This window comes from Asterias amurensis, chromosome 1, assembly GCF_032118995.1.
Source record: "Asterias amurensis chromosome 1, ASM3211899v1".
Lineage (NCBI taxonomy): Eukaryota > Metazoa > Echinodermata > Asteroidea > Forcipulatida > Asteriidae > Asterias > Asterias amurensis.
The window spans coordinates 13,082,317-13,107,151 of record NC_092648.1 but is presented as its reverse complement, the minus strand read 5'-3'; the positions used below and the strand labels follow the sequence as shown (position 1 = coordinate 13,107,151).

At 39.3% G+C, this 24,835-nt stretch overlaps 2 protein-coding genes across 2 annotated transcripts; one reads left to right on the top strand and one right to left on the bottom strand.

The window, feature by feature from the left end:
- Positions 1-116: 116 nt before the first annotated feature.
- Positions 117-10,019, bottom strand: LOC139939521 (AP-5 complex subunit mu-1-like). Its single transcript, XM_071935503.1, has 13 exons — positions 9,946-10,019; positions 8,818-8,963; positions 8,075-8,204; positions 7,331-7,432; positions 6,688-6,758; positions 6,269-6,347; positions 5,662-5,802; positions 4,744-4,881; positions 4,227-4,353; positions 2,963-3,203; positions 2,084-2,303; positions 1,402-1,498; positions 117-993 (listed from the first exon to the last, which is right to left on the bottom strand). Exons 2-13 carry the CDS (start codon positions 8,883-8,885, stop codon positions 902-904), a joined length of 1,506 nt encoding a protein of 501 aa, XP_071791604.1. The 5' UTR covers positions 8,886-8,963; positions 9,946-10,019; the 3' UTR covers positions 117-901.
- Positions 10,020-10,126: 107 nt separating this feature from the next.
- Positions 10,127-24,385, top strand: LOC139946149 (selenoprotein N-like). The gene is made up of 10 exons (XM_071943770.1): positions 10,127-10,332; positions 11,379-11,766; positions 12,353-12,475; positions 14,176-14,510; positions 16,213-16,364; positions 17,182-17,432; positions 17,958-18,063; positions 18,725-18,893; positions 20,136-20,240; positions 21,215-24,385. The coding sequence occupies exons 2-10, from the start codon at positions 11,395-11,397 to the stop codon at positions 21,291-21,293; spliced, it is 1,692 nt and encodes a 563-aa protein (XP_071799871.1). The 5' UTR covers positions 10,127-10,332; positions 11,379-11,394; the 3' UTR covers positions 21,294-24,385.
- The last annotated feature ends 450 nt before the right edge of the window (positions 24,386-24,835 follow it).

The window sequence follows — 24,835 nt, the reverse complement described above, 5'->3', positions numbered from 1 at the left end:
AATGGGTATTCCTTCCAACTTTCGAAGCATTAATTAATAGGCATAACATTAACAATGTTAGTGAAGTGGGACACAAAATACAAACCCTAAAGAGTTATTAACTTACTGTTCTCATAAATTTAATTATTCCATCATATAAGTATCATAGAACTATAATTATAAAATTTACAAATTCAAGATTTGCTCCCCAATATTATTTAACTGCCATTTTAGCCAACTCTCAATTTTTTTTTGATATTAAGAAACAAACCTTCCAATTTTCTAATCATCAGACAAAATGTACCTCACCAAATGTAAACAGCCAAGTTGTGCACACACACATAGTTTCCTTTTAAATACCGAGTAGGCCAACACGGTAAATATTTCCAAGAAATAGTGAACAAGTTTATTTCCAGCAAGATTGAGTGACCTCTTCCAAGAATGTTGGGCAATTCTTGTTCATAATTATTGAGTAGTCTTTCCAACATTGTGTGAGCCTCTTCCAGGAACACTGAGTAAACCTTTCAAGGAATAGTGAATTAATTATTTCCAGCAAGATTGAGTGAGCCCAGTCCAGGAATAATGACTGAGCCTTTTCCAGGAATGTTGGGCAAGTCATTTCCATAAACATTGAGTACCGTCCTTCCAACATTGTGAGAGCTTTTTCCATGAACATTGAGTCGGCCTCTTCAAGGAATAGCGAGTCAACCTATTTCTATAGGTATGATGGATGAGTGTTTTTCAGGAGTAGTGAGTAGACCAAGGAGTAGACTTTTACCAACATTGAGAAAGCCTTTCTGAGGACGGTTGAGTGAGCCTTTACTAGGAGTTCTGTGGAACCTTTTCCTGGGACAGTCCTTTTGCATGAATATTCTCAGTCAGCATTATTTCTAGTCCTTGAGCAGGGAATACCAGATCAGCTTCATTGCTTAAGATATTTAGGCACAGGAAACACTGCCTGGGCATCGCCATGGGAATTCCAAACTTTGTACTCGGCCGTTACAAACTCTTTAGCTGTAATAGGAGGGGAAAAGACGGAAAAAGGACACACATAATCACTCTTCGTCTGTAACTATGTTTCAATCAACTTAGGCCATGAATTACACATTGGAGTACACAGAGGTCACGGCCTAAGTTGCCCCTTGTCTTAGCCTCTAAGTTGCCTCTTCAAAAGTTTCCAATGGAAAGTGCCCATGCAAAATGAAAATGGCCTTGCCCTCTCAATGATGAAGGGGCCACAACACGCCCCTTGGCCTTTGGAATCTTTTAATCAGGAAAGAAAGCAGGGTAAAAGCAGAGTTTATCAAAATATAAAAGAAGAAATTACTTAAACCTTGTCTTGTTCTTTGTAAAATGTAACCCGGCCAGAGGGGAACTAACTTAGAAAATATAATGTCAGTGCAATCGTTAACAATTACTCACCTAGTGTCACTTTAGGTTTTGCACTCGGTTGTATTTGAACGGATCTTGGATCAATCTGACATCCTGTATATGTGAAGTCTGGTACCTTGAAGTATATCTGTGCATTGCCAACAAGAAGTTTCAAAGCATTGATTTGTATAGAAAACTAGACATCTAGTTAGTTAACTGTCAATATAGACCAAACAATTTCAACCACTTTCATTAATGGTATTCCTGAATTTAAAAAATGCCCCAGAGGCCACTAATGCCCTGGTCTTCACCTTTATAGTGCCCTTTTTACAGTTTCTCATAAACTTTAGGATTTTCCAACGGAAGTGCCCTTTTGCAATATGAAAATGCCCTGCCCTCACAAAGATAAAATTCCATTAAAAAAAAATAGTCTGATTCTGTATTGTCATTTAGAGGTAGCCACTTTGCTGACAGTGAATTTGATGTCATTGCTACATTTGTATTTCACTGTTTTCTTCTTTCTTTCAAGAGAGTAATCAAAACAGTTGGAGCCACATTTGAACCATAATGTTTTTTGCGCACCTCTGAAAAAAGTTCAAAAGGGCACCTCTGAAAAACAGTGTTTCACTGAGAGGTTTCCCAAGGGTAAATAAGAAATAAAGAAATGTTTGAAGACACTTGTTTCAGTTAAGTGTATAAACAACAAACTAGTGAACACCCCAAGTGTACTTACTGAGGCATATGCATTTAGGCCCACGCAAAACGGATCCTCGTACGTTCCAGGAATCTGCTTCTTCTCATTGAACTCCTCAAACTGCACCTTAGCTTGGAGGGTCGCCTCCAGGGTCTTTGAGGGAAACTTCTGGCCGAGATTCCACCCCAATCGGCGTCTGTCTGTGGGTAGAACCACGTTACCGGAGCTTGGTGTGACGTTGATGTCAGAGATGATGCCTCTGTGAATGAGGTGAATTAAAGACCGTCTGAGTTCCCTAGAGTTATATTTTGTAAATCAATCAGTGATTGGGCCATGCCAGACGAGGCAACTTTGAGTTTTTCTTGTTGTATATCTACTGTAGATTTTGTGCGTTATTTTTTGGAATTTAGGACTTCTCAGTTTTGAAAAGAACTTTCCTGTTTACTAACTACAACCCTGGGAAACCGGCTGGGACACCTTCTTTCGCTTAGTGGATTGAGGGAACTTTACTACTGCGGAATGGGTTCTTATTGGTCTCACTGTTTCCACTTGCTTGCTCTAGTACTTCAGATTAAGTATTGTTTCAAGCTTTGCATGGTGTGGATAAAAAGGAAGAAACTATCAGTAATAAGTAAATTGTGGGTACAACCATATGTAGATCTCTTGAGTGTGCGTGCCAGCTCTGAAAAGGGCTGGTGTGGTCTTGTCGTTTCAAACAGTATACTCTGCTAGTCTTCAGGAGAACTAATAATAACCAGTTTTTATATAGCGCTTTTCACACCCGCAGGGTCTCTCAAAGCGTTTCCAACATTATTACCCCTGGTCACTGGCCCTCATTCATTCCCTAAACCATCTCTGCTCCCTGGGGAGTATACAGCCTGTGCAACATTATTATGTGCTCCTCCAATCAATTCTCACCTGTTGTAGAATGGCAGCTGCACCTCACAGTAATCCATGGCATTCTTGACCTTAGCGTTGAGTTTAACCTTGACCAAGAGATTGACTTCCCTCTCGCTGCCCTTCATGTGGTAGGAGGCAGTGATGGGCGGAGTCATGAAGGAGGTGGAAGACGTGTAGTACCCCAGGGTGAAGCCCTCCCTGGGTGGCATGAAGCGTAGGCTTCGCTTGGGCATTTTGAGAGTTGTTGTTCCCGGCGAACCTATTGTAAAAACAAAACAAGTTTGCAGAAAGTCTGAATAATATAAGATGCTAACCAATGTGGTTTGGATCAATGCCTTCAGGTTGTGTAACAGAGCTTGAAGTAACATTGATACATTTAGAACTTAGCAATGTAACATATTGAATAAGACTGTCAAATGCAACATTTCCTAAATCAGCAAAATAAATCAGGTGGATCCGTAAAAACCTGCAGATGTAGTAAGTGTCAGATCATTCAAGCTTACATTAGAAAGACCCAGGGCTTAGGAGAAGCAATAAAACTTTTTCCTGATGCCTCCATTATTGTCTTTAAAAAGTCTCTTTAAGGACTTTTTTGTGGATATTCCTTTCTAGTAGACATGCACTTAACAGTCAGGTTGGCTCAGAGGTTTCTCTCCATGCCTTTCACCACTGTGGATGCCGGTTCAAGCCAGAACCAGAGCCATGAATGGTGACTTGGTTTTTCAGTCCCTGACTGGCTGTGTGGGTTTCTCCTCTACAAAAAGTTGGTGTTATGTTTCCATTGGGACGCTTTGCCAACTATGTAATTTAGATTCATTCAGATTCAGAACACTGAGGTTCAAGTCATTCAAAGCTTATTCACAGACAAGTTAAAGACAGTGGACACTCTTGGTAATTGGCAAAAACCAGTCTTCTAACTTGGCGTATCTCATTATATACATAAAATAACAAACCTGTGAAAATTTGAGCTCAATCGATCGTCGGGGTTGCGAGACCATAATGAAAGAAAAATTACCCTTGTCACACGGAGTTGTATGCGTTTAGATAGTTGATTTCGAGACCTCAAGTTCTAAATCTGAGGTCTCGATATCAAATTCCAGGAAAATTACTTCTTTCTTGAAAACTACTCCACTTCAGAGGGAGCCGTTTCTCACAATGCTTTATACGTTGGTACGTCTCCCCATTACTCGTTTCCAAGAAAAGTTTTGTGCTAATAATTATTTTGAGTCATTACCAATAGTGTCCACTGCCTTTAAAGACACAACTGTGTCCAACTTCATACCTGATTCAAGGAGCCGTGTGTCACCACCCTGGACACAAGGGTGGACCATGAGATTATCCAAGGGTGGGGAGTCATTTGGCACAGTCAGTGTCACAGTCACCTCTGGAATCACTCCTTCTAAATCTGCCTGTATGGAAACCCAACCAAACAAATAACAGGTTTGTCCTTCAAAAAGAAATCAATAACAACAAAACGAAATGGTCATATAATGTCAAATCACCTAATGGGTTAAACCCAACCCCTTCAAACTTGCTAAAATTTGTTTTATGGGGTGTTTTTTGCTCAACAAAATTAATTTTTTAGCTCCATCCGATAAACGGTTTTCTCGCTACTGCCTACCCTTTCTCCATGATTTTGGTAAGAATAAGTGCAACCACCAACGTTCAAACAACAATGAATCAGCAACCACTGGGTCAATTTGGTTGAAATTGAATCAATAACAACAATTTAATTGTAATAAGAAAAAACTACCAGCTTCCTTTGCATTGAGTGTACAGTTAAGAAGCTGATCTTTTACCTTGCATGATATTGTTCCATATACGTTGCACACGTCCTCCATGTTATCGCTGTTATACAACACTGCCCTCACTTGTTCGTTAATGGAGAATTGTAAAACCGCTTTGCCCTTGGTCAGGATTGGTCGCCAAGCTGGTTGCTATTGATGAAAATATGCAAAAGTTTATACAAATACATTTTCCCCCAAAAAACAAAGAACTGTCTCACAGTTCCTGAAATAAAATGCTGACATAAATGCCTGTGTTGTTTGTTTGAATGTAATGGTCAGTCGTTTCTATAACAAGGGCCTCTTCCAAAACCTCGGCTTTGGGCTCCAGCTCTGGCTTGGCCTCAGCATAAATTTTGGAGCAGTTGTTCATTGTTTCCGACATCAAATAAAGCTCGGACACGGAGCGTAAACCGAAGTATGGAAAATGAAAGCCCTTGGTGATCGTCATCCATGCCAAGTTCAACAAATTTGACAACTGACTCATTCCTGGAATAATGAGCAATTAAGTGAGATGTTTATGAGTTTTGAACCCTTAAATAATTAATCCAGGGATTCAAGCTTTGGTAAATGTGATCAGCAGAGTGTGGGTTCGAGTCCCGGTCATAGCACTTAACCATTGCTTCATCCTTTGGATGGGACGTAAAGCTGTAGGTCCTGGGTGTTGTTACAAAAACTATCAACACACATAAAAGAACCCAGTACACACTTATCGCAAAGATAAGGGGTTCGCCCAGGTGTGTCTTGCAGTGCATTTATCTTCAATCATGAAGGCTGCCTTAGAAAAGAAGAAGCTATCCAGTACCTTTCTGTCCCCTCTATTTATAATTCTATACTGGTATTTATTGAAAGCAAGTTCAGAAACTTAACAAGGATTGTGAATACTTTGAACACAGTTTCAAAAGAATTAAAAGCATGGCTAATGCTACTTACCTTAGTGTGTGTGGATACAAGCTGTGTAGAGTGTTTGTTCTGTAGCGCCTCTCTGACAGTGACTGGATTGATGTCAATCAGGGTTCCAAATGGGGCCGCTTGACACATGTATGATAACAGTTCCAACAGCTTGGGGTGGGACTGCAAGTATTAAAGGGTACAACCAACGATTATAGATGGTGTTTGAAGCTTTGCATGGTGTGGAGAATAAGAGCAACTATAAATATAAATATTAGTAGTAAACTTGCGGGTACAACAATGGGTAACCAAATCTTTTCAGAGCCACCACTCCTTCAAAAGAGTTTTTACCCATGGTTGTACCCTCAAGTTTACTATTAATATTTATATTTATAGTTGCTCTTAAAAGTTATAGAGTGCTGAAAGAGCAAGATGGGGAACTGGAGCTTGCACTATTGTTGGATTTTGAAACACACATGAGCGCCATTTCAGTAAGCAAATGTTTTGTTATATCATTGAAAGCAATGGGCAATGGTTATATTATTGAAAGCAATGGTCAAAAGAGTTACTTGCTGAACTTGCTGTACGAAATGAGGTGATAAATCTTGAATGGCTACGCGTCAACAAGTGGTTCTACTTCAATACTCACTGTGGTGAAATCTCTGGATAAAGGTCCCATAAAGTCAGCCATAGCTCCCAGCAGGGAGAACCCCAGGGAGATGCCGAGTCTGGATAAATAACACAGAGGAAGAATGTTCAATAATTAGATTGTGTGTTTGGTTTGTTTTTCTTTAAATGATCTACCCGTCAAAGGCCTCGGCAAACCCCCACAGGGGGGTACAAACACCGAGCTGGCAACAGCCAATCTCTCTCATTACCTCCATGTTCATACACTAACATTGGTTTAACGTCTATGATTATGATTCAGTAACTAGACGGCATTACTTAGGCTAGTAACTGTGAAATCAGCAGTGAGTTCAGTGTTTTGCATTTATCAACAATTTAGTAATAAGGGGATCACCTTTTTAAAATGCTAACAGATCTAAGGTTGTTGTTGGATAAACTTACATGCTGATGAGAGGTGGCCTTGGTTCACATCCCTGCTCAACCAGAGGCAAACAGCAAAACAGGAGACCAAACTGAAAAGCAAATTATAATGAACAAGTAGTTTAAATAGCTGACTGATTTTTGTTATAACAAAATAACTTGTTTGAAAAAAAGGATTAAACACTTGAGTTCAAACAGCCTTTTAAGAAAATCTGTATGTATGCATCACCACTTCAATGTGTACAGGGCTCGAGTTTAGGGGGGAAATCCAAAAGACGGAAGGACTTGTAGCTCAGAATCTTTCACTGCACCAGAGTCAAACTGATAAGAGACTTGAATCAAAATGAGACCACAATTTTATCATCTTAACTGTTTTATTTGAACAAACACCAAGAGAAGATTTATCTCTTCTATTTAATGGGTAATACTCAGCAGGATTGAAAGATATTTGTGAGACTCAATTCTTAGTATTTGAATATCATTCTTTTGAGTAAAAAGATGTTTAATTGAGAGGGGAAAAAACAAGACCATTGGACTTATCCTGTCATAAATTTAGTGGCCCGACACTGAAATCACTGGCCTGAGGCCGGTGGTCCAGTGTAAAATTTTACACCTGGTGTATAGTTGTTACTTAAGCCTGTTGTTTGCAGTCGACATCTATTACCTTTTCAATGATAACCACTGGCCAGAGGTTGCCTCCGGGCACCTTGACCTCAAAGACAGGCTTCTGGAATTGTTTCTCACACGTGTCTCTTGACTCTACATACTGAAACAAACACAAAGTTTAAAGATGAAGTAAACAGTTATTATGAATAGAGGTTAAATTTGCACCAGGGAAAAATATAGGACTCAAGTTGCTTCTACTGGGCAATCTCAGTGGTCTAGTGGTAAGACATCTGCTTAGAACAGCAGAGGTCATGGGTGTGAATCCTACTCAAAGTGACATGTCTGTTCATTCGGCTTTTAAAAATTCCTGAAACCAAGTCAACTCCTTTGGAGTATGCAACACTAGCAACCAAATGTGTCATGGCTAAGTGGTCTGGTGTTGTCAGCAGTAGAGTGTGGGTTTGATTCCTGGTCATGACACTTTTGCCATTGAGTAAGGCACTTAACCATAGTTGCTTCGTAAAAAGTTGGGAAGGAAGTGTATTCTGCTCTACCAACCATGCAGGTGAATGAAACCAATGCCTGCATCATTACGGACTGTGAAGAGTGTAACCCTGTTTCAGCCCCAGGAGTAGGTGACATTGTGTCCCTGGTGAAAGTTGATTTGGTTTGATAGCCCAATTCATTTTAAGTGTAGCCCTCACCTTAAAGTAGCTGTCGGACCATGTGAGTTGGGCAATACATGTATCTCTTAAAAAAAAAATGACAAACAAAATATTCCTAACTAAGGATCTCAAAGCACCTTTGTACTTGGATGTTTGAGTCCCAGTTCCTCCAATGTGGCATCATACAAGAGATTCTCAGGTGGGAACTGGACATGATCTTGAGTACCAGTGAAGACCAATGCTCTCTTCTCTACTGTTGGATATTTCCTGTACATCAAATCAAAAGATGAAAACAAGTAAAAGCCAATGGAAAAGAACATATTTACTTCAAAGCTTTGCTTTTAAAAAGGGACTGAAATTGTCGCAATTGTTACAGTAGCACTTGTAAGGGAATTTTGCCAGAAATTTGTTTCTGTCTGTTCATCAAAATTTCTCTGTCATGCAATGACATACTTAAACATAAGACAATTTGCAGTAGATGAATCTCTTTTGAGTGATGGTGGGTCTGTTTCGGAGAGAGTATACTCCATTTGTTGTCATGAGACTGTTGGACTCCAACTGGCCCTGTGGCTTATAAGGGAGAGTGTTAAGAATGAGCCTTAGATGCTGGGTGGGTTGTGTTGTGAAGGTGGGGAAACTTGTGGTGTGGAAGTGGAGTGGGTCCTCTGAATGGCGAGTGAAGTGAAGTGGCTGTTCTCAGTCTGGCTAGGGTGGTTAAGTAGGGAGGGTAAAAAGGAACCAGGAAGGGGGGAAGGGGGCGGTGTAGAGACTAGTGTGTTAATGACATACTAGTTGTGATGATCGTAATTCTCCATCCTCCCAACAGTCGTAGAGGATGGAGAGTTATCTGATCAACACAACTAAAGAAATACTTAATTACTTGATAAAGACAATGCCTTCTGGTCCATTTCCTGGTAGCGGTAGAACCCACACAGCCCTGATGCTCATCCTGACCTTGTCAACTCATTGAGAAATGTCGATTGTCAGATTGCAGATCTTCTTAGAAACTAGAATTACCGGCGACACCTGTTGAAATGAAATACACTGTACTACTAGCATACAAACATTGGACTATTATGAATTATTGATATTAAGTCAAGCATGGGCCTTCGTTACTTCTAGAAACTATAGGGCTCTCAATGGGGAGTCTTATATAGTTTCTAGAAGTAGGTGTTTGTACTCCTAAAACTATGAGGTTCGTTCTGCTATTGTCGATAGGGGAACAAATCTCATAGTTCTATGAGTAGGGCATTGCAGGTATGAGGGTTCCTTTATTGCAAAATACCATATAAAGTGGATTGGCCCTTGGCTCAGATTGGGGAGCTGTACTCCTTTAGCCAAAGATGTCAACATTTTGATAAAGGGGTATAGCACCCCAACGAATTACTGCCTGGAATACTGGGTCTAGTCTAGTCTAGATTTACCGCATAAATTATAGGGCTATTGCAAAAATAAGGGTAATAAGGGTAATTCATTTGCCGGTTTTTACTAGCCCCGTACGCGGGACTCCCTCGCGTGTAGCTCCACCCTAGACCGAGTTACTGAGCCACTGTACTCCCTTTTTTCGATATTTAGGGCCCCAGTAGTACCTCTTGGCTGGAGGTTCGTTCCCCTGTCATCTCCCATGTAAGGACGATAGAGGATGAACCTCATAGTTCATATACTAGTCCTAGAACTATGAATCATAGTTCTAGGACTAGAGGAGTAGCTACTCCATGAAGTATGATAAATAATATATGAAGTTCGTTCAGCTATCGTCTCCCGTCAGAAGACTATAGACGATAGCCAAACGAACCTCATCTACTTTTATAGTTCTAGTAGGAGTAGAGAAGGTCTGTCCCCCGTCCGTAGCCCCACCCACTTTTTTTAGTTGGCCAATAATTTAGGATTCGAACACCCAAACAAACCAAATCGGATGTTATTAAAATTTATTGAATGGTGCTTTCTCAAGCCTATGATATTTTTCCATCATCCTCTCATGAATACCGTAACATTTCAACCTTCCTACCTTTTCGGGTCACTTTTCATCCGTCGATCTGTTTATGAAACAGTACACATTGCTTAGAAAGTTTGTTGTTTTCATCACACCGCTAATCAGCAAGCCCGCCCTCTTGAGGTTGAATTGAATAAGGCACCGGGAAATAAATCACCCACCCACACCATACATCACACACACAACAGAACTTTTGACAAGGGGTTTACGTGACTTTCACCTCTGCCATGTCTGCAGCTGAAGGTTTGCAAGAACTCAGATAAACAAGGTCAACAAGGAAGTGATAATTTAATTTTTGAGAGAACAAAGCGTGGGGGAAGGTTCTCACAACCGTTTTCTCCTTGATTGATATCCATGAAGTGCACAACACAAGAATGAACACATGAGGACAACGTAATGTTGGTAAGTTTAGAAGAGTGACCTTAACCACTAACCGAAGTAATAAAGTTAGGTCATTAAAGTTCGTATTGGAAAAGTTTCCGTATGGCGCCACCACTTTTTCATTCGATAAAAATAATATAGTATCTAATTTACCTCAATGAGATATCTCTTTTTGTAAAAATGAGTGAAAAAGTGGTGGCGCCATACGGAAAGTTATCCGAAGAAGAACTTAAGAAGAATGTCTGGGAGGCAGCACAGAAGGGCAATTAATTATGATCAATGACTTGACTTGCTTGAGGAGGAGGGTTCCTTATCATCATCTAGGATGATAATAAATACTTGAATTGTGACTTATATACATGTAAAGTTGTAAACTGATTAATTTACTTGGCCAATCAGGTTGGCTCAGTTGTTTCTGTCCCTGCCTTTCACCTCAGTGGACCCCAATTGGAGACCTGGACTGGAGCCTTGCATAACAATAACATTAACAGGGGTCGAAATTCAGTGTATTTCCATGGTAGTCAGCAGGGCTAGTGACCAATAATTTTTAGTAGCCCTGATTAGATTTTGGTAGCCCGAAAGACACATTATGTCTCGCGTCACGGCTCAAACTTTACAATACACCAATAACATAGTTCTTTATTGTTTGTGATGATGATTTTTGCATTATTTTTCCACTAGCCCGTTGGGCTATCAAACTGGAAAAATGAGTAGCCCGGCTGTAAATCTGGTAGTCCCGGGCTAGCGGGCTAGTGGCAATTTCGACCCCTGATTAATAAAAATAGTAATAATTTAATTGATAATGCGCCAATTCCAGACAACGCTGTTCAAAGGAGCATGACAATGTACAATGTGGATTGGGTTTTCAGTCCCTACCTTCTTCATTGTCTTCTATAAAAAAAATGCCAGTGTGATGTTTCTATTAGGTTGCTTTGCCGACTGTATTGAAATTCAGATTCAGATACTGGTCCTTTCAACCCCTTGCAAATGCATTGCTCAGCAGGGGGTAGAAAAATTTCGATCACAGACCAGTATTTTAACCATTTTTCTTTTCTATTTTCTCTCAGAAAAATTAGGCAGTTTATGATGGCGGGAGACGAAAAAGAAAGACCACCCGACACTGACACTAAGGGAGGAGGAGGAATGAAAGTGAAACTCATCCATGTTGGGGTGCAGACCACCAATGGATCCGATGACGTCGCCGCCAAGCCGGCACGTCGCTGCGGTTGCTTCTCTGTGTGTTTCCTCTCGGTGATCATTGCAATATTAGCCGTGGGGGCAGCAGTCCTCTTGAAGTATTACGAAATGCGCAATCTAAGTCAATCATTCCTGGTCGCCCAGCTTGGGGAGGAGGCGTACTCGATGTTCAAAGCGTACGATCGGGACGACGATGGATATCTCAGCTTGGCCGAGTTTGAGCCGCTGCTGACCAAACTGGACACCCAACACAACGAGGTGAGCTTTTCGGTCCGACCTCCTTGTACAAAGTGCAGCCGAGACTGGAATGGATTCGAGTTTCTTCTATCAGAAAGCTTGCAAAGGAAAGTTGAAGTGCCATTCTGGCCACCTGGGCCCAATTTCATAAAGCCTGTAAGCGGGAAAACTTGCTAAGTACAGAAAAGTGTTGCTAAGAAACAGGTTACCAGCCAAATTCCATAAAGTTCACATTGTTGCGACTGGTATCCCATTTATTTTTTGCTTAAAAAAGACATTGTCAAGCTGTATTTTCTGCAAATAGCATTATGAAATTGGACCCTGGCATGTGGACCTCCAGTGGAGGGCACATTTATTGACCATGAGCGGTAGCCAGAGGGCACTCCCAAGGATAATTGCTATAACAAAAGTAGTCAATGGTTTTTCGAAAGCAAAACCACGTTTGATTTTTCCTTTTACCAAAACTTTGCTTTGTAATTTATCTAAAATGAATACTACCATATAGTTTCCCCTTGTCTAGAATTTGTTTTATCAGAACTATTATCCCTTTATTAATTAATTTTGGGCCGTGTTCATAAAACTTATTTTTTGTAAACTTTCTTGGCAGGCTGTTGACTTCAATCAGTTCATGGAAGACATCGACCCGACTCAAGAGGTGATCTCTGTTGAAGCTCACTTCCAGCCACTCCGTCAAGACACCATGACCAAAGATAGAGGGGGACTGTTTGGTGTAAGAACATTTTCTGTCTCAATTTGACGAAAGAATCTTTATTTGAAACCGCTGAACCTAACCCTATAGACCGTATTGAATATGACCTCACTGTTCAAATATTTGACCAACAACATGGTGTCTGTGCACGTGTGCAGCATGTGTCCTAGAAATCAAACCTGGAATGTTGCGTGCTTCATTGATGTACGCGTTTGGATGTGCATTTGGTTTGCCCTACAAGATGGCGACTTTCATAGCATAAAGGGGGTTATTCATTACGGTCTAAAACCAACCCTACTCCCAACCCCATTATTATGACCAGGGCCCAATTTCATAGAGCTGCTTTAAATAATACGTAAAGCACAACGAAAATTATGCCTATAACAATAAGGTTACCCCAAACATGACAAAAGTTCCAGGCTACGTGCAAACTCCATTCCAAGTGGGTCAGAGTATCCAGGGGACAATTTCAACTGTTCGTTCTTACTTTCCAAGCGGAAAACATTGTTTTCTTATTTATAAAATCCCAAGTCACTGTCACCAATAAACAAATCTACACACCTGTGCGAGTGTGTCTCCATGTCAAAACCAACCAGATAGTCTGGTTTGTCCAATGTCTGGGGGGGGGGAAGCCACAGTTTAAGAAACCTGTGTTTCTATTAGATGTTGAATTTCCATTTAGCGCGTAACAAATGTTTTCATTGGTCGCTTTTGCCCTACTGCCAGAGCAGCATATTGTATTCAACATCATGGAAGAAAACATTTAGTAGTCGCGGCGGCGGTGATTTCTTATTAATTTAGCATCGTCTTTCTTGCGGGAAAATTGATTAAATGTGAATGGTTTCAAGTTAAAAATCTATATTTTTGTATCAAGCATAAATGTTGCAAATTATGCTTCGTAAATTGGATAGCAACATTTGCGATGCACTTTTTACAATTGCATAGCAAATCATCAAAATGTCATTGCAAATTGCAATGCGATACAGGCGAAATCGTTCCCTGATTATCACATGCGCTGGATGTGTAATTGTCTTGTCGGTGCGGCCTGTCCGCTCCCAGGAGGATGGTATTCGTGAGTAGAAAATGTATTGTTCTGGAAGAGCACGGCCGGTCCGCGTCCAAGCCGCTGATATTCATGACCTGAAAATACAACTTGTTTATTCATGAGACTTATTGTTATACTAACAATAGCGCCCGGCAAGGATAGTTAACTAACTTCGCCGCGCTTCAACGTACATGGCCGTTCTTCCGTGGACTGTCCGAGGTCCTTAGCAACGGCGGTATTTGCTGTCCAGTCCGCAGACTGTCAGCGAAGGAACGCCCGGGAGGTTTTGACAAGGCGCCTAAACAGTATTGTCCAAGGATATCACAACTGCTATATCGAATAAAAAACTTGTGAAAATTTAGGCTCAACTGGTCATCGGAGTCGGGAGAAAATAACGGGAAAACCCACCCTTGTATCCCCACGTTTTGCCGTGTCATGACATGTGTTTAAAATAAATCCGTAATTCTTGCTATCAAGAATTTATATTGCTTTACTGTTTGTCAAAAAGTAAAGCATTTCTATGGAATAATATTTCAAGAGAAGTCTGTCACCACTACCTTCTGTAAACCCTGTGAGTAATTTGTAAATCTGTGATTTTTTTTCTCCTTTTTTTCTGTACCGAAAGGGTCCAATGGCTTTAAGTCTTTCAAAATAATTATGCATTTATTTTTTGTAGAAGGACCTCAGCAGCCTAGGAGGCCTTGATAACTGGAACAGCACCTACCAGGAGATTGCTGGTTTCGGTGTGCCACAGTTCACCGCGTTCCTCCCCGACGGGGCAGTCCCCGTGGGCGAAGTCTACGAGCTTGTCAAGTCCAACCTGAACCAGTTCGCAAACACACTGTCCAGCAACCGTTACTTCCCACCCAAGGTGATGGGGAGGGAGTTGCTGCTACACAGGTTGCTGAGCATGTTCCATCCTCGGCCTTTCCTCCATACCCGGTTCGGTCCGCAGGGTGCAGTGGCTGTCATCAGAGCGGAGAGTCAGTTGTATGTCGATGTGGTTTTTAGGTGAGGAAGGCCCTTTATTTAAAAATCATTAGCTTAAAGGTTTTTGAATAGTTTGAAAATCTCTATGGGTTTTGTCCTGTGTAATGAAGGGTTACTTTCCACTTGTATGACGATTTGTTTTTTGTGTGAGTAACGTTTATTTTGAAACGAACAACCAAGTAGTTTTTAGACAGTTTCCTCATGGGTTATTGTCCTCTGTATCAAAGGGTTACTTTTCTCTTTACTGCATATTATTTTGTTTTGGTAAACGTTTTGTAAATTTTTATAAAAACAAGAAAGTGTTAAAAGTTTTTTTTTCTGTCAACGATCAGCCATTGCTTTGAGTTTTTCACTTTGAATATGTTCTACCAGGATTACATTTCAGTTTGAACACAATCGCTGACCCTACCAAATGCGCTACTTTTTATTACCCTGAATCAGTCAGGACCACATTTGCCCACATTTGCACTAGAAGCAACCAATGTATCCAGAGTTTATTAGTAAAAAGCTAGTTCTAGTTCAGTCGCACCTACTTCTTGCACCCGAGAGAGCTTGGCTTCCTCCATAATGTTGACGTTTATCTTTGGTGTTATTGTGTTCACAGGTTATTTTTAAACATTGTTTATAAATATCTCTGCTTTATGCTGGTAGGTAATGTAAATCGAAACTGCTTCTGTCTGAGCATAGAGCAAGATGGACTAAGCAAACAGTCTTGTGCCCCCAAGGCATGCATACTTTAATGGTAGATTAACGGTATGCAAACAATTCACAACAGACATTGTTTTTACTCTAAGAATGCATTGATTATTGATATGAGATCAAGAATGTAAACTTGAGTTACATATACGCACGTTATCTTTGCGCAACAAAACAGCCATTGCCTTACATTGCTGAGCTTTAAAGGTACACGTTGCCTTGGATCGGACGAGTTGGTCTATTAAAAGCGTTTGAAACCGTTTGTTATGAAATGCATTTGGTTAGAAAGATGTTTGAAAAGTAGAATATAATGATCCACACAAGTATCACTCGAAATTGCACGGTTTTCCTTTTACGTCGCGGACTATCGCGGTTGGCCATTTATGGGAGTCAACATTTTGACTCCCATAAATGACCGACCGTGTTAGTCGACAGGGTAAAAAAAAAAACACGCAATTTCGAGGCATATTTGTGTAGATCATCGTATTCTACTTTTACAATATCTTTCTAACCATATACATTTTACAACAAACGGTTACAGAACGCTTTTCAAGACCAAGGCATTTTATCATTAATTAATGAGAGATAACAGAAGTTAAACAAAAGGCTGTCTTGCATTTTTTAGAAGCTTCAGAGTGTGACATCCAAGTGTAGAGCAGCTTAAACACAAAGCAGCGAAGCAAAACAAAAGTGTGCTAATCAGAATAAGGTTACCAGCCAATATGCTATGTAACATGTACAATCTGTGACTGGTGTCCTGCTTATTTTTGCCTAACAGAAAATGTTTAAGCAATATTAAGCAACTATTTACAATCGTATTATGTTCTACTAATTTGATGCCTGCAGAAGATGCTTGGTGGCAGTCTTACATTCTGCCATTTCTCCAACACTTGCAGTCCTGGACAAATATTAACATTCATCAGGCATTATATTCAGGTTTGCTTCGACCCTCTCACATTCTCATGTAATTACTTGATGAAGCAAGTTGTATAATCTGACAATTTTTCTTCATTTCTTGACTCTTCAGGATTCATGCAGAGTTTCAACTGAACAAGCCTCCTGATAACCCGTTCTGGTTTACTCCGGCTCAGTTTACCGGTAACCTAATCATCAGCAGGGACTCGTCACACATAGAGCACTTCCATCTCTATGTACCCAGTAACAGGAGTCTCAATGTGGGTAAGAACAATCTTCTTGAAGAAAAGGTCTTCAAAAGCCAAGCTTCTTAATGTACATGCAGGCCTGTATGCTTCGTTTTTGTTTTTGTTTTCAGTGCATATTGACCCCTGGTTTACATGTAATCACTGATTCGCCTAAAATGCGCACTTCATTTAATAGTGCATAGAGTGACATTGCCAACCAGTATGGCACATCCAAGATTATTCTGATGATGCCGTCAGGTGAATTGGGTCAATAAATCAGCTTGTTTGCTAAGCATGTTGTATTGTAAGAATCTCAATTCTCAATTAGGATGCTCGGGTTGTATGCTTCGTTTTTAAAAGGGCAAGGGCACCAAGGCATTTTCTTCTTGGTTAAGGGTGCCCTATTAGGAGATTGTTAGTTTCTACTGGAGCATTTCAAGGGCAATGCAAGGGGCGTGTAGGCAATCGCCTTCTTTGTCTCCGTGAAGTATCAGGGCTGTATGTGCACAGCCGCAATCGTGGGTACACATTTCGTGTCCATTTTGTGAACAACAGTTTGAAAACCACTGATGTAGCAGTAATCGCGATGTTATTTGTTTATAAATTAACAATCGCTGTGTCAATGGTGAATAAACGGGTTTGAGTTTGTCGAATACAAGATTTGCAAAGAGTTACTCAACATTTATCCAAGGATGAAGCAATAAAGGTCAAGTGTCTTGCCTAAGGAAATAAGTAACTGGAACATCATTTTATAGAGCTTATTTATGTTGCCTTCAGTTCATTTATGGTTTCCCCACCATGAAAAGTGTCAAATCTATATTTTGTTTCCCCTTCTTTTACATCCACTAAAAAAGACATGGAGTGGATGACTGGCCCTGTGGAGAATGAGAACATGGAGGTGGACATCGGTCACATGCCTCAGATGGAGCTGACCGTCCCCTCCCCGTCCAGCCACATCGCCATGTACGGGGAGAACGGAGAGGTCCTACAGGAGGCCAAGCCACCAGTCCGAGACTTGGAGAATAACAAGATCACATGGAATAGTCAGATCTCAATGGAAGAAGCAGTCAGGATACTAGAGCTGCATTTTTATCCATTCAAATCGGTAAGTTGGGAATCGGTCGACACCGTAGATCAAATATATAGTCTAGGATGCATGGAGTTTAGATTCTATATTCACAAACTAGTTATCATTTTCAATATTTTCCGTTTCTGTGTTTGTCGTATTTCTGTTTTTGTATATATTTTGGCACCCAATGAGTACACAAACCGTCCACTGCGACAGCCCTACCCTTGTCTAGATGCTGAACAGGCTTTGACAAGTAGCTTAATAGATGTAGAAAGATGTAGATGTAGATACTGTATGTCATTCTAAAACTAAATTGTGTGAATTATTTAACAGTTTTATTTATGCTATTCCACTATCCAATAACGAAGGAAATCTGAATGTTTGTTTTTCTTCATTTAACGTGTTTAGAAAGGCACTGATTTTTGTGAGTAAACTCATGTTAGATAATTTTATTAGATGGAAAATATAGTGTTACTTAGGTTTATCAAAATATTTCCAAGGTAGGATACCAAATTGCACCCCTCCCAAATAAATGATTTTTGCCATATTTTGATATCTTAGGTGCCTTATTTGCCCTTCACTGAAGCATTTCAGCGGGCAGCAGCAGAGGAGAAATTGGTGCACTCTATTTTGCTGTGGGGATCACTGGACGACCAATCCTGCTGAGGTGAGATTCTTGATTTGCAAACCCCCTCTTTTTGGTATTTTCCTTTGATGCATTGAATGTTCTTAATATAATGCCCAAATACTTGTGATTTGGTCTTATCAGAATGTAGAGACTCAAAGCTTAGTCGATTGAAATGAAAACTCACTCTCAAGCATTTTTGTCTCACCTGGCGCATGGACAGGTCCCAATGCAATGGCTCTGCTTACTGTAAGCAAAGACCCAGGGCTTACGCAAGCAGGGAATTCCTTGCTTACGTCACGGGTTAGCAGGGAATTTCTGCTTGTGCATGTGCATACTTCACGTTTTCTTCGCTTACACAGCTAGCACAGAAATTTGGCGCTTACACAGTAAGCAAAGAATGAAAACCGTGAACGCAGAATTCGGTGTTAAGCAGAGCCATGGAATTGGGCCCTATTTTAAAAGAGACTCGAAGCTTGGCCTATTGAAATGAAATCTCACTCATATGCTTAAGAAGCCTTCCAAGAGGCTGATTACCAAATTTCAATCTTCATTTTCTGCCTCATTTATAAGCTGGTCAAAGCCATCTCAACTCAATGAAACTGAACCTGCTTATTGGTTTTAATGGATTCAAAGATGTAGGCAGAAACTGTACCCACATGTGAATAACATTGTTCGTTCACCGTTTCAATTTGCTCGCCAGGTTCGGGGCGGACTCTTCGAGAGACGGCTCTCGAGAGTTCGCCCGTTACTCAGCTGCTGGACCAACACTTTGTCAGTAGCTGGTCCCTCATTGCTGATCTTAAGACCTTCAAGGAGGACACTGACCCTGAGGTCTCCAAACTTGCCACTCTCTGTTTAGATAAATACACGTAAGTTAGAATCCATCCATCCATATTATACTAATGCAAGTAACGTGTCTGTTTGTGTAAGAAAAACTCCCAGGGGTCGATTTTACAAAGAGTTAGGACTAGTCCTAACTTATGACTTGTCCTTGGAGATATTACAAACTTAAGGCTCGTCCTAAGTTAGGACAAGTTGAGATAAGACTAGCCTTAGCTCTTTGTGAAATCCACCCCAGGTGTCGGTATAGATCGGGCTGCGAATATTCGTACAGCCTTTTTTTTCAGTCCGGTGATCATACTAAGGAAATGAATAATATCAGAAATGTACAACTCATAAACGAAAGTATATGTGTTATCAGGAAATAGCATTATTGTCACTCAAGAAATACTATTGGTTTTGGGATGCACTAAGGCAACACCATAAGCCTTTTTGAGATATGGCGGACACAATGCTACAACACTATAAGGTTTGGGTAAATTTGTGCGTATACACCCAAACCAAATGGTACACTCACGTCCGCCATACCTCAAAAAGGCTTATACCTTTTAGACCATACATTGTACCTATCACAAACTTTGGCTTGTCTGGTTATGCCCCGCCATTTTCAATGTTCCTCTGACTGGTCTTTGTTTATTGTTAATTTGATTCTCTGTTGGAATGGAAAGAAAATGAAAAATGAAAATGAACACGTATCAGCAAGATCCATTCTGTTTGGTTAGAAAGACTTAGAGACAGTGGACACTATTGGTAATTGTCAAAGATCAGTCTTCTCACTTGGTGTATCTCAACATATGCATAAAATAACAAACCTGTGAAAATTTGAGCTTGATTGGTCATCGGAGTTGCGAGATAACTATGAAAGAAAAAAACACCCCTATCACACGAAGTTGTGTGCTTTCAGATGCTTGATTTCAAGACCTCAAATTCTAAACTTGAGGTCTCGAAATCAAATTCGTGGAAAATTACTTCCTTCTCGAAAACCATGCACTTCAAAGGGAGCCGTTTCTCAAATTGTTTTATACTATCAACCTCTCCCCATAACTCACTACCAGGTGGGGTTTTGTGCCGATAATTATTTTGAGTAATAGTGTCCACTGCCTTTAAAAAACTATTCTTAACGAACTACTTGATATTCCATCAAACTAGGTATTTCTCTTTTAAAATGATGTCTATTAATTTTAAGCATATTACTTTCTTGTATCTATAAAAGTTGCTTTTTAAAATGTCCTAATTTACCATTGGGGTTGTGACACTTTATTTTTTTACAGTTTTCCAGTGCAGATGATTATTTCATTACCCAATGGCACTGTTGTGCACAATGTCAATGCTAACGATCTACTTGACTTTAGTAATGAGTCGCCAACAATATCACAGTAAGTTTGAATTTCATGTTTTTTTTCCCCCAATTGCTGGCGTTAGGTTGAGATTTTGTCGGGTAGTAAAAGTAACACCACTTAAGCCCTTTTCACACTACTCTAATAATGGCTGGCCGTTTTACACTTTGTTCGCTTAACCCCCTGTCTGGCCCGGCAAATGGAACTCTCCCATGAAATGCTAATTACATTCACGCATGCGTACAGACCCCTTTGGTTGGCAAACGCCATAGAGTTGTGCACTAAGCAGACGCGCTAATGCGTCTGGGTCATGCAGCCATTAGCCGTGTACAAAACAGTGCGATGTTTCCTTATTTTTGCCAACAAAAATGTTAGTGCGCACACGCTATGTGCAATTTACATATTTCATGGGAAGGGTCTATTGGTATACACCTTGGAATAGCCAGCTCCTGCTCTCTAGAGTAGAGGTAGGCGGTAAAACCAAGGGGCATTCTTGAAATGTGCAACGGGAACCCTGTGGATTACTATAGGGACACATTGTTCAATTATAGTGCACTTTATTGACCACTAATTGCATCGTTGATGCGAACGGTCGAGGAAGGACAATTTTATCCTATTGAGTCCCTGGGCTGTGTTTGATCCTATTGTAACCAGCTCAAAAGTTATATTCTGCTTTTGTAACGCTTCTCTGATTGTGTGTTCCTATTGGGAATTATACTTCCTGCGTGGGCATAACCGCTGCGGATTTTACGGCGATACCTCAAAAACGTGACCACCTTTTGAAGTAAAATGTTCCCATGTTTGGTTTTATCACATACATCTTCATTTACATAGGATTAAAAAAATCGTATTTTGAGAATGATCCCAATAGACCTTTATCACGGTGCAGCCATCTTTAATTTCTCCCATTGATATCAATGTTACCAAACCGAGGCTAGACGAACAAAATAGTCTGGTTCCTATTAGCATAATGATTACTAGACATTTTCATATTGTTTGTCATTAATATCCAGGGTGTTTACCGACCCGCTTGTGACGGCATACATGAACTTTCTCCACGAAGGACTGAAAAAAGGAAAAAGTTTTCTCTAGGATGCAACTCATTGTCCAAGAATGTTTGATAAGTATGGTGCCATTTTTATTTTTTTACGAAGAAGAACAAACAAGTTTTTTTTTTATATAGACTGACTCTATTTTGATGCCAACTGTCATTGTTTAATATTTAACTTATTGAATACTTAACTCTAACTCCTGAGGCAATCTAAAATCTACATGTTGGAACTTTAATAAACCGACAAGTACTTAAAACTTTGGATCTGAAAAGATCAATGCCAACCTTGATACATTTTTTTTGTAATTTGTTTATATTAACGGATTTTGGAGCAGTAAGGCTGGATTGTGATGACCAAGGAAACAAGTTTTCTTCTTAGTTTTTGCTTGTTTTCATTTCTGAAAGGCAATTATGTATCAGTTTTAATCTTATTGCTATCCACAATGTTTTAACCATACACTGATATTCAGTTCAAAGGCGTAACCAAACATTTTTCACGTGGGAAGGGGGAGGGGGTGCCAGCCGGGGCAAATACATAATTTTGGTAGCTTTTTAATAAATTGATCCAATAATTAAAGTGCATGTTTTCATTCTCATATTTTTAATAACAAAATTTTTGCTTGTTTTCATTTCTGAAAGGCAATTATGTATCAGTTTTAATCTTATTGCTATCCACAATGTTTTAACCCTACACTGATATTCAGTTCAAAGACGTAACCAAACATTTTCACGTGGGAAGAGGGAGGGGGTGCAAGTCGGGGCAAATACATAATTTTGGTAGCTTTTTAATAAATTGATCCAATCATTAAAGTGCATGTTTTCATTCTCATATTTTTATTTTGGGGGATGGCAACTTTTTTTAGTTCTTTGGGGAAAAAAGAAAACAATAACATTACAAGTACAAACTGTGGATTATAGGATTATACCAATTATTTACATGTAATCAGGCAATTTATTTTACCCAGTTAAACTATTCCATACTTAAATTATAGCACTCTGAGCAGAATGAAACATGTCTTCTATTCTAAATTAGAATAGGACCGTATGTTCAGATATTTTTTGTGATGCATTAATTTTCCAATACATGTAAGTAGTCTCCCTGAAAGTGGGGAATCTCTAGCCATTTGCGTCATGCCTTGATGGTTAAATACAGTCATAAAAAAAAAACCGCTACCAGTCCAAGGCTGCGAGTCTCATCTTATCACAATATGCTGCCATGCTGAGTGGGGTGATACACAATTATCTCGGCCATAGTTAAAGGGAAGGTACACGTTTAGGAATTGTCAAAAACCAGTCTTCTGACTTGGTGTATCCCATCATAAGCATAAAATAACAAGTCTGTGAAAAATTGGGCTCAATCGGTCATCGAAGTTGCGAGAAAATGATGAAAGAAAAAAACACCCTTGTTGGGCGATTGTGTGCTTTCAGATAGGAATAAAAGACTTCTAGCTAGAAGTCTTTTATTATTTTAGTGAGAAATTACTTCTTCTCAAAAACTATGTTACTTTAGAGGGAGTTGTTTCTCACAATGTTTTATACTATCAACATCTCTCCAATGCTGGTTACCAAGTCAGTTTTTAAGTTAATATTTGTTTTGAGTAATTACCAAACGTGTACCTTCCCTTTAAGTATGTTAGCTTTACACGATTAAGGCCTTGCATAAGGCACTATCTAAATGCTTTATTTTTATTTTGCTTTATATAATTATTTAAAATATTACTAATCCACTGATTACTACTCAATAATTTTATTTTCTAAAATTCTACACACTTTATATTAACACAATAATGGTATGAATTATTCAAACAGTTGACAATTTTTGCACACACATTATGTGTTTTAAGGCCTTGCCTTGCATGTTAATTTCACATAAGTGACACCGAATGTGGCGAAGTGTATTAATGAAGACTTGGTCATAAACCACGATTATGTGCTTGGCCTTGTTGGATGGGTTCACACTGTGCCGAAAGGTGTTTCTTTTGTGAAATTGGCAGACGGTATGATACATATTACAGTAGGTATGACTAGACCAAACATGTTCCTTTGTACCCCGCGGTGGTGCAGTTTTTGTGTGTTTTATCTATGCTATTTTTATCAATATTGTTATCTTGTAATGCCACATTATTCAGCTTTGTGCTGCCAGTTGGTTTTTTAATAAAAATGAATGAATGAAAGGAAAAAAACCAACGGTGTGTCACACGTTCAAAGGTATGACTAAATTCACAGTCATTCCTTTTTATTCCGATCTGCACACCATATTCAACTGGTGAACATTTCATGAAATTTTGAACCGGGCTCGATTTCAAAAAACACTAAGATTCATCTTAAAGGGTCTATGTAGTTTTTGTAGGACAAAAAACACAATGTCCACAGATTTGTATTAAACTTACACCGTTTGGTGATAATGATAGTAGAAAACTTCCCTGAAAATATTACTTGCCTAGGTGGTGTAGTTTTTGAGAAATGAGTAAAACAATGTCAAGAAAATAGTTTTCGACTCGGTGATCATGAGACGAAAATTATTTTAGCATGTAAAAGCGTATTTTCATGACATTGTTTTACTCATTTCTCAAAAAGTACAGCTCCTCAGCAAGTGATGTTTTCAGGAAAGCTTTCTACTACTATTATCTTAAAATGGTGTAAGTTTAATGTAAATCTGTTGACGTTGTGTTTTGTGTTCCAAAAGTACCCAAATCCTTTAAATTTGAGTTTCCATTAATACCACAGTGATTTGTATTGTGCATGAGTCAAAATTTGATTAGCATTTAAGATTGAATCACACTTAAGATCAATCTTAATGTGAAATTTGCCCAATGTTTCTCCAATACAAACAAAATTAAGCAAACAAAAACAAAAGGATGGTTTACGTTCAGTCATAAATTTTGTTTTATAATCCATTGTTTTCTGTTTTGTAAAAATCATGGGACAAACAAGTACACTGAAATACTCAGTATTTATGCGGACAGTTGATACAGACTTAGAGTTTATAAAAGTAGGACCTTCCACCTTGTTTTTTTTCTATCATCGTTTTATTTAACTTGTATACTAAACAGCCATTTATTGTGTGTTTTCTACATAAATGACATAATTATAAAAGAATAATAAAGAAAGGCACTTTCGTGTGACAACTAAATTTGTTTTAATTCTCCAAGTGCATGATGTGTAGATGGCCAGACGTTGACCCAATTAGGTAAGCAGACATTCGTAGTCTGTTGCGCACTCGGTGCAATTTCAAATCTGCAGTGCTTAGTAAAAATTAATTTGCTGACTTGTTATTCAGCAGAAGAGATACAGCAACTTGGGCTGATATATTGTGTGTGCTGAGCTAAATATCCGTCTTGCTTAGCAGCTCTATTGAATTGCCAAAGCTGTAGTATAAAATGCAGATCGTTGGAGACACTCTTTTAAAAAAATTTTTTTTACAAGACTCCAAACATACCTTTATATGTTTTGGGGAGAGTAAGTTTCAATAACTGTTTTGGAAAAGAAAAAAACATCTAACCAACCCGTGAAAATTAACAAAGTTTGGTGTTCCCGTTTTAGTAATTTATATAAATTGACAATGATTTTGTGCAAATTCGTG

Coding starts and splice junctions, on each gene's coding strand:
- LOC139939521 (XM_071935503.1), bottom strand. CDS start 8,885: ATGAGCATCAGGGCTGTGTGGGTTCTACCGCTACCAGGAAATGGACCA. Junction 4,882..5,661: donor TTGTATCCACACACACTAAG/GTAAGTAGCATT, acceptor TTTCATCAATAG/CAACCAGCTTGGCGACCAAT. Junction 1,499..2,083: donor GCCTAAATGCATATGCCTCA/GTAAGTACACTT, acceptor GGCAATGCACAG/ATATACTTCAAGGTACCAGA.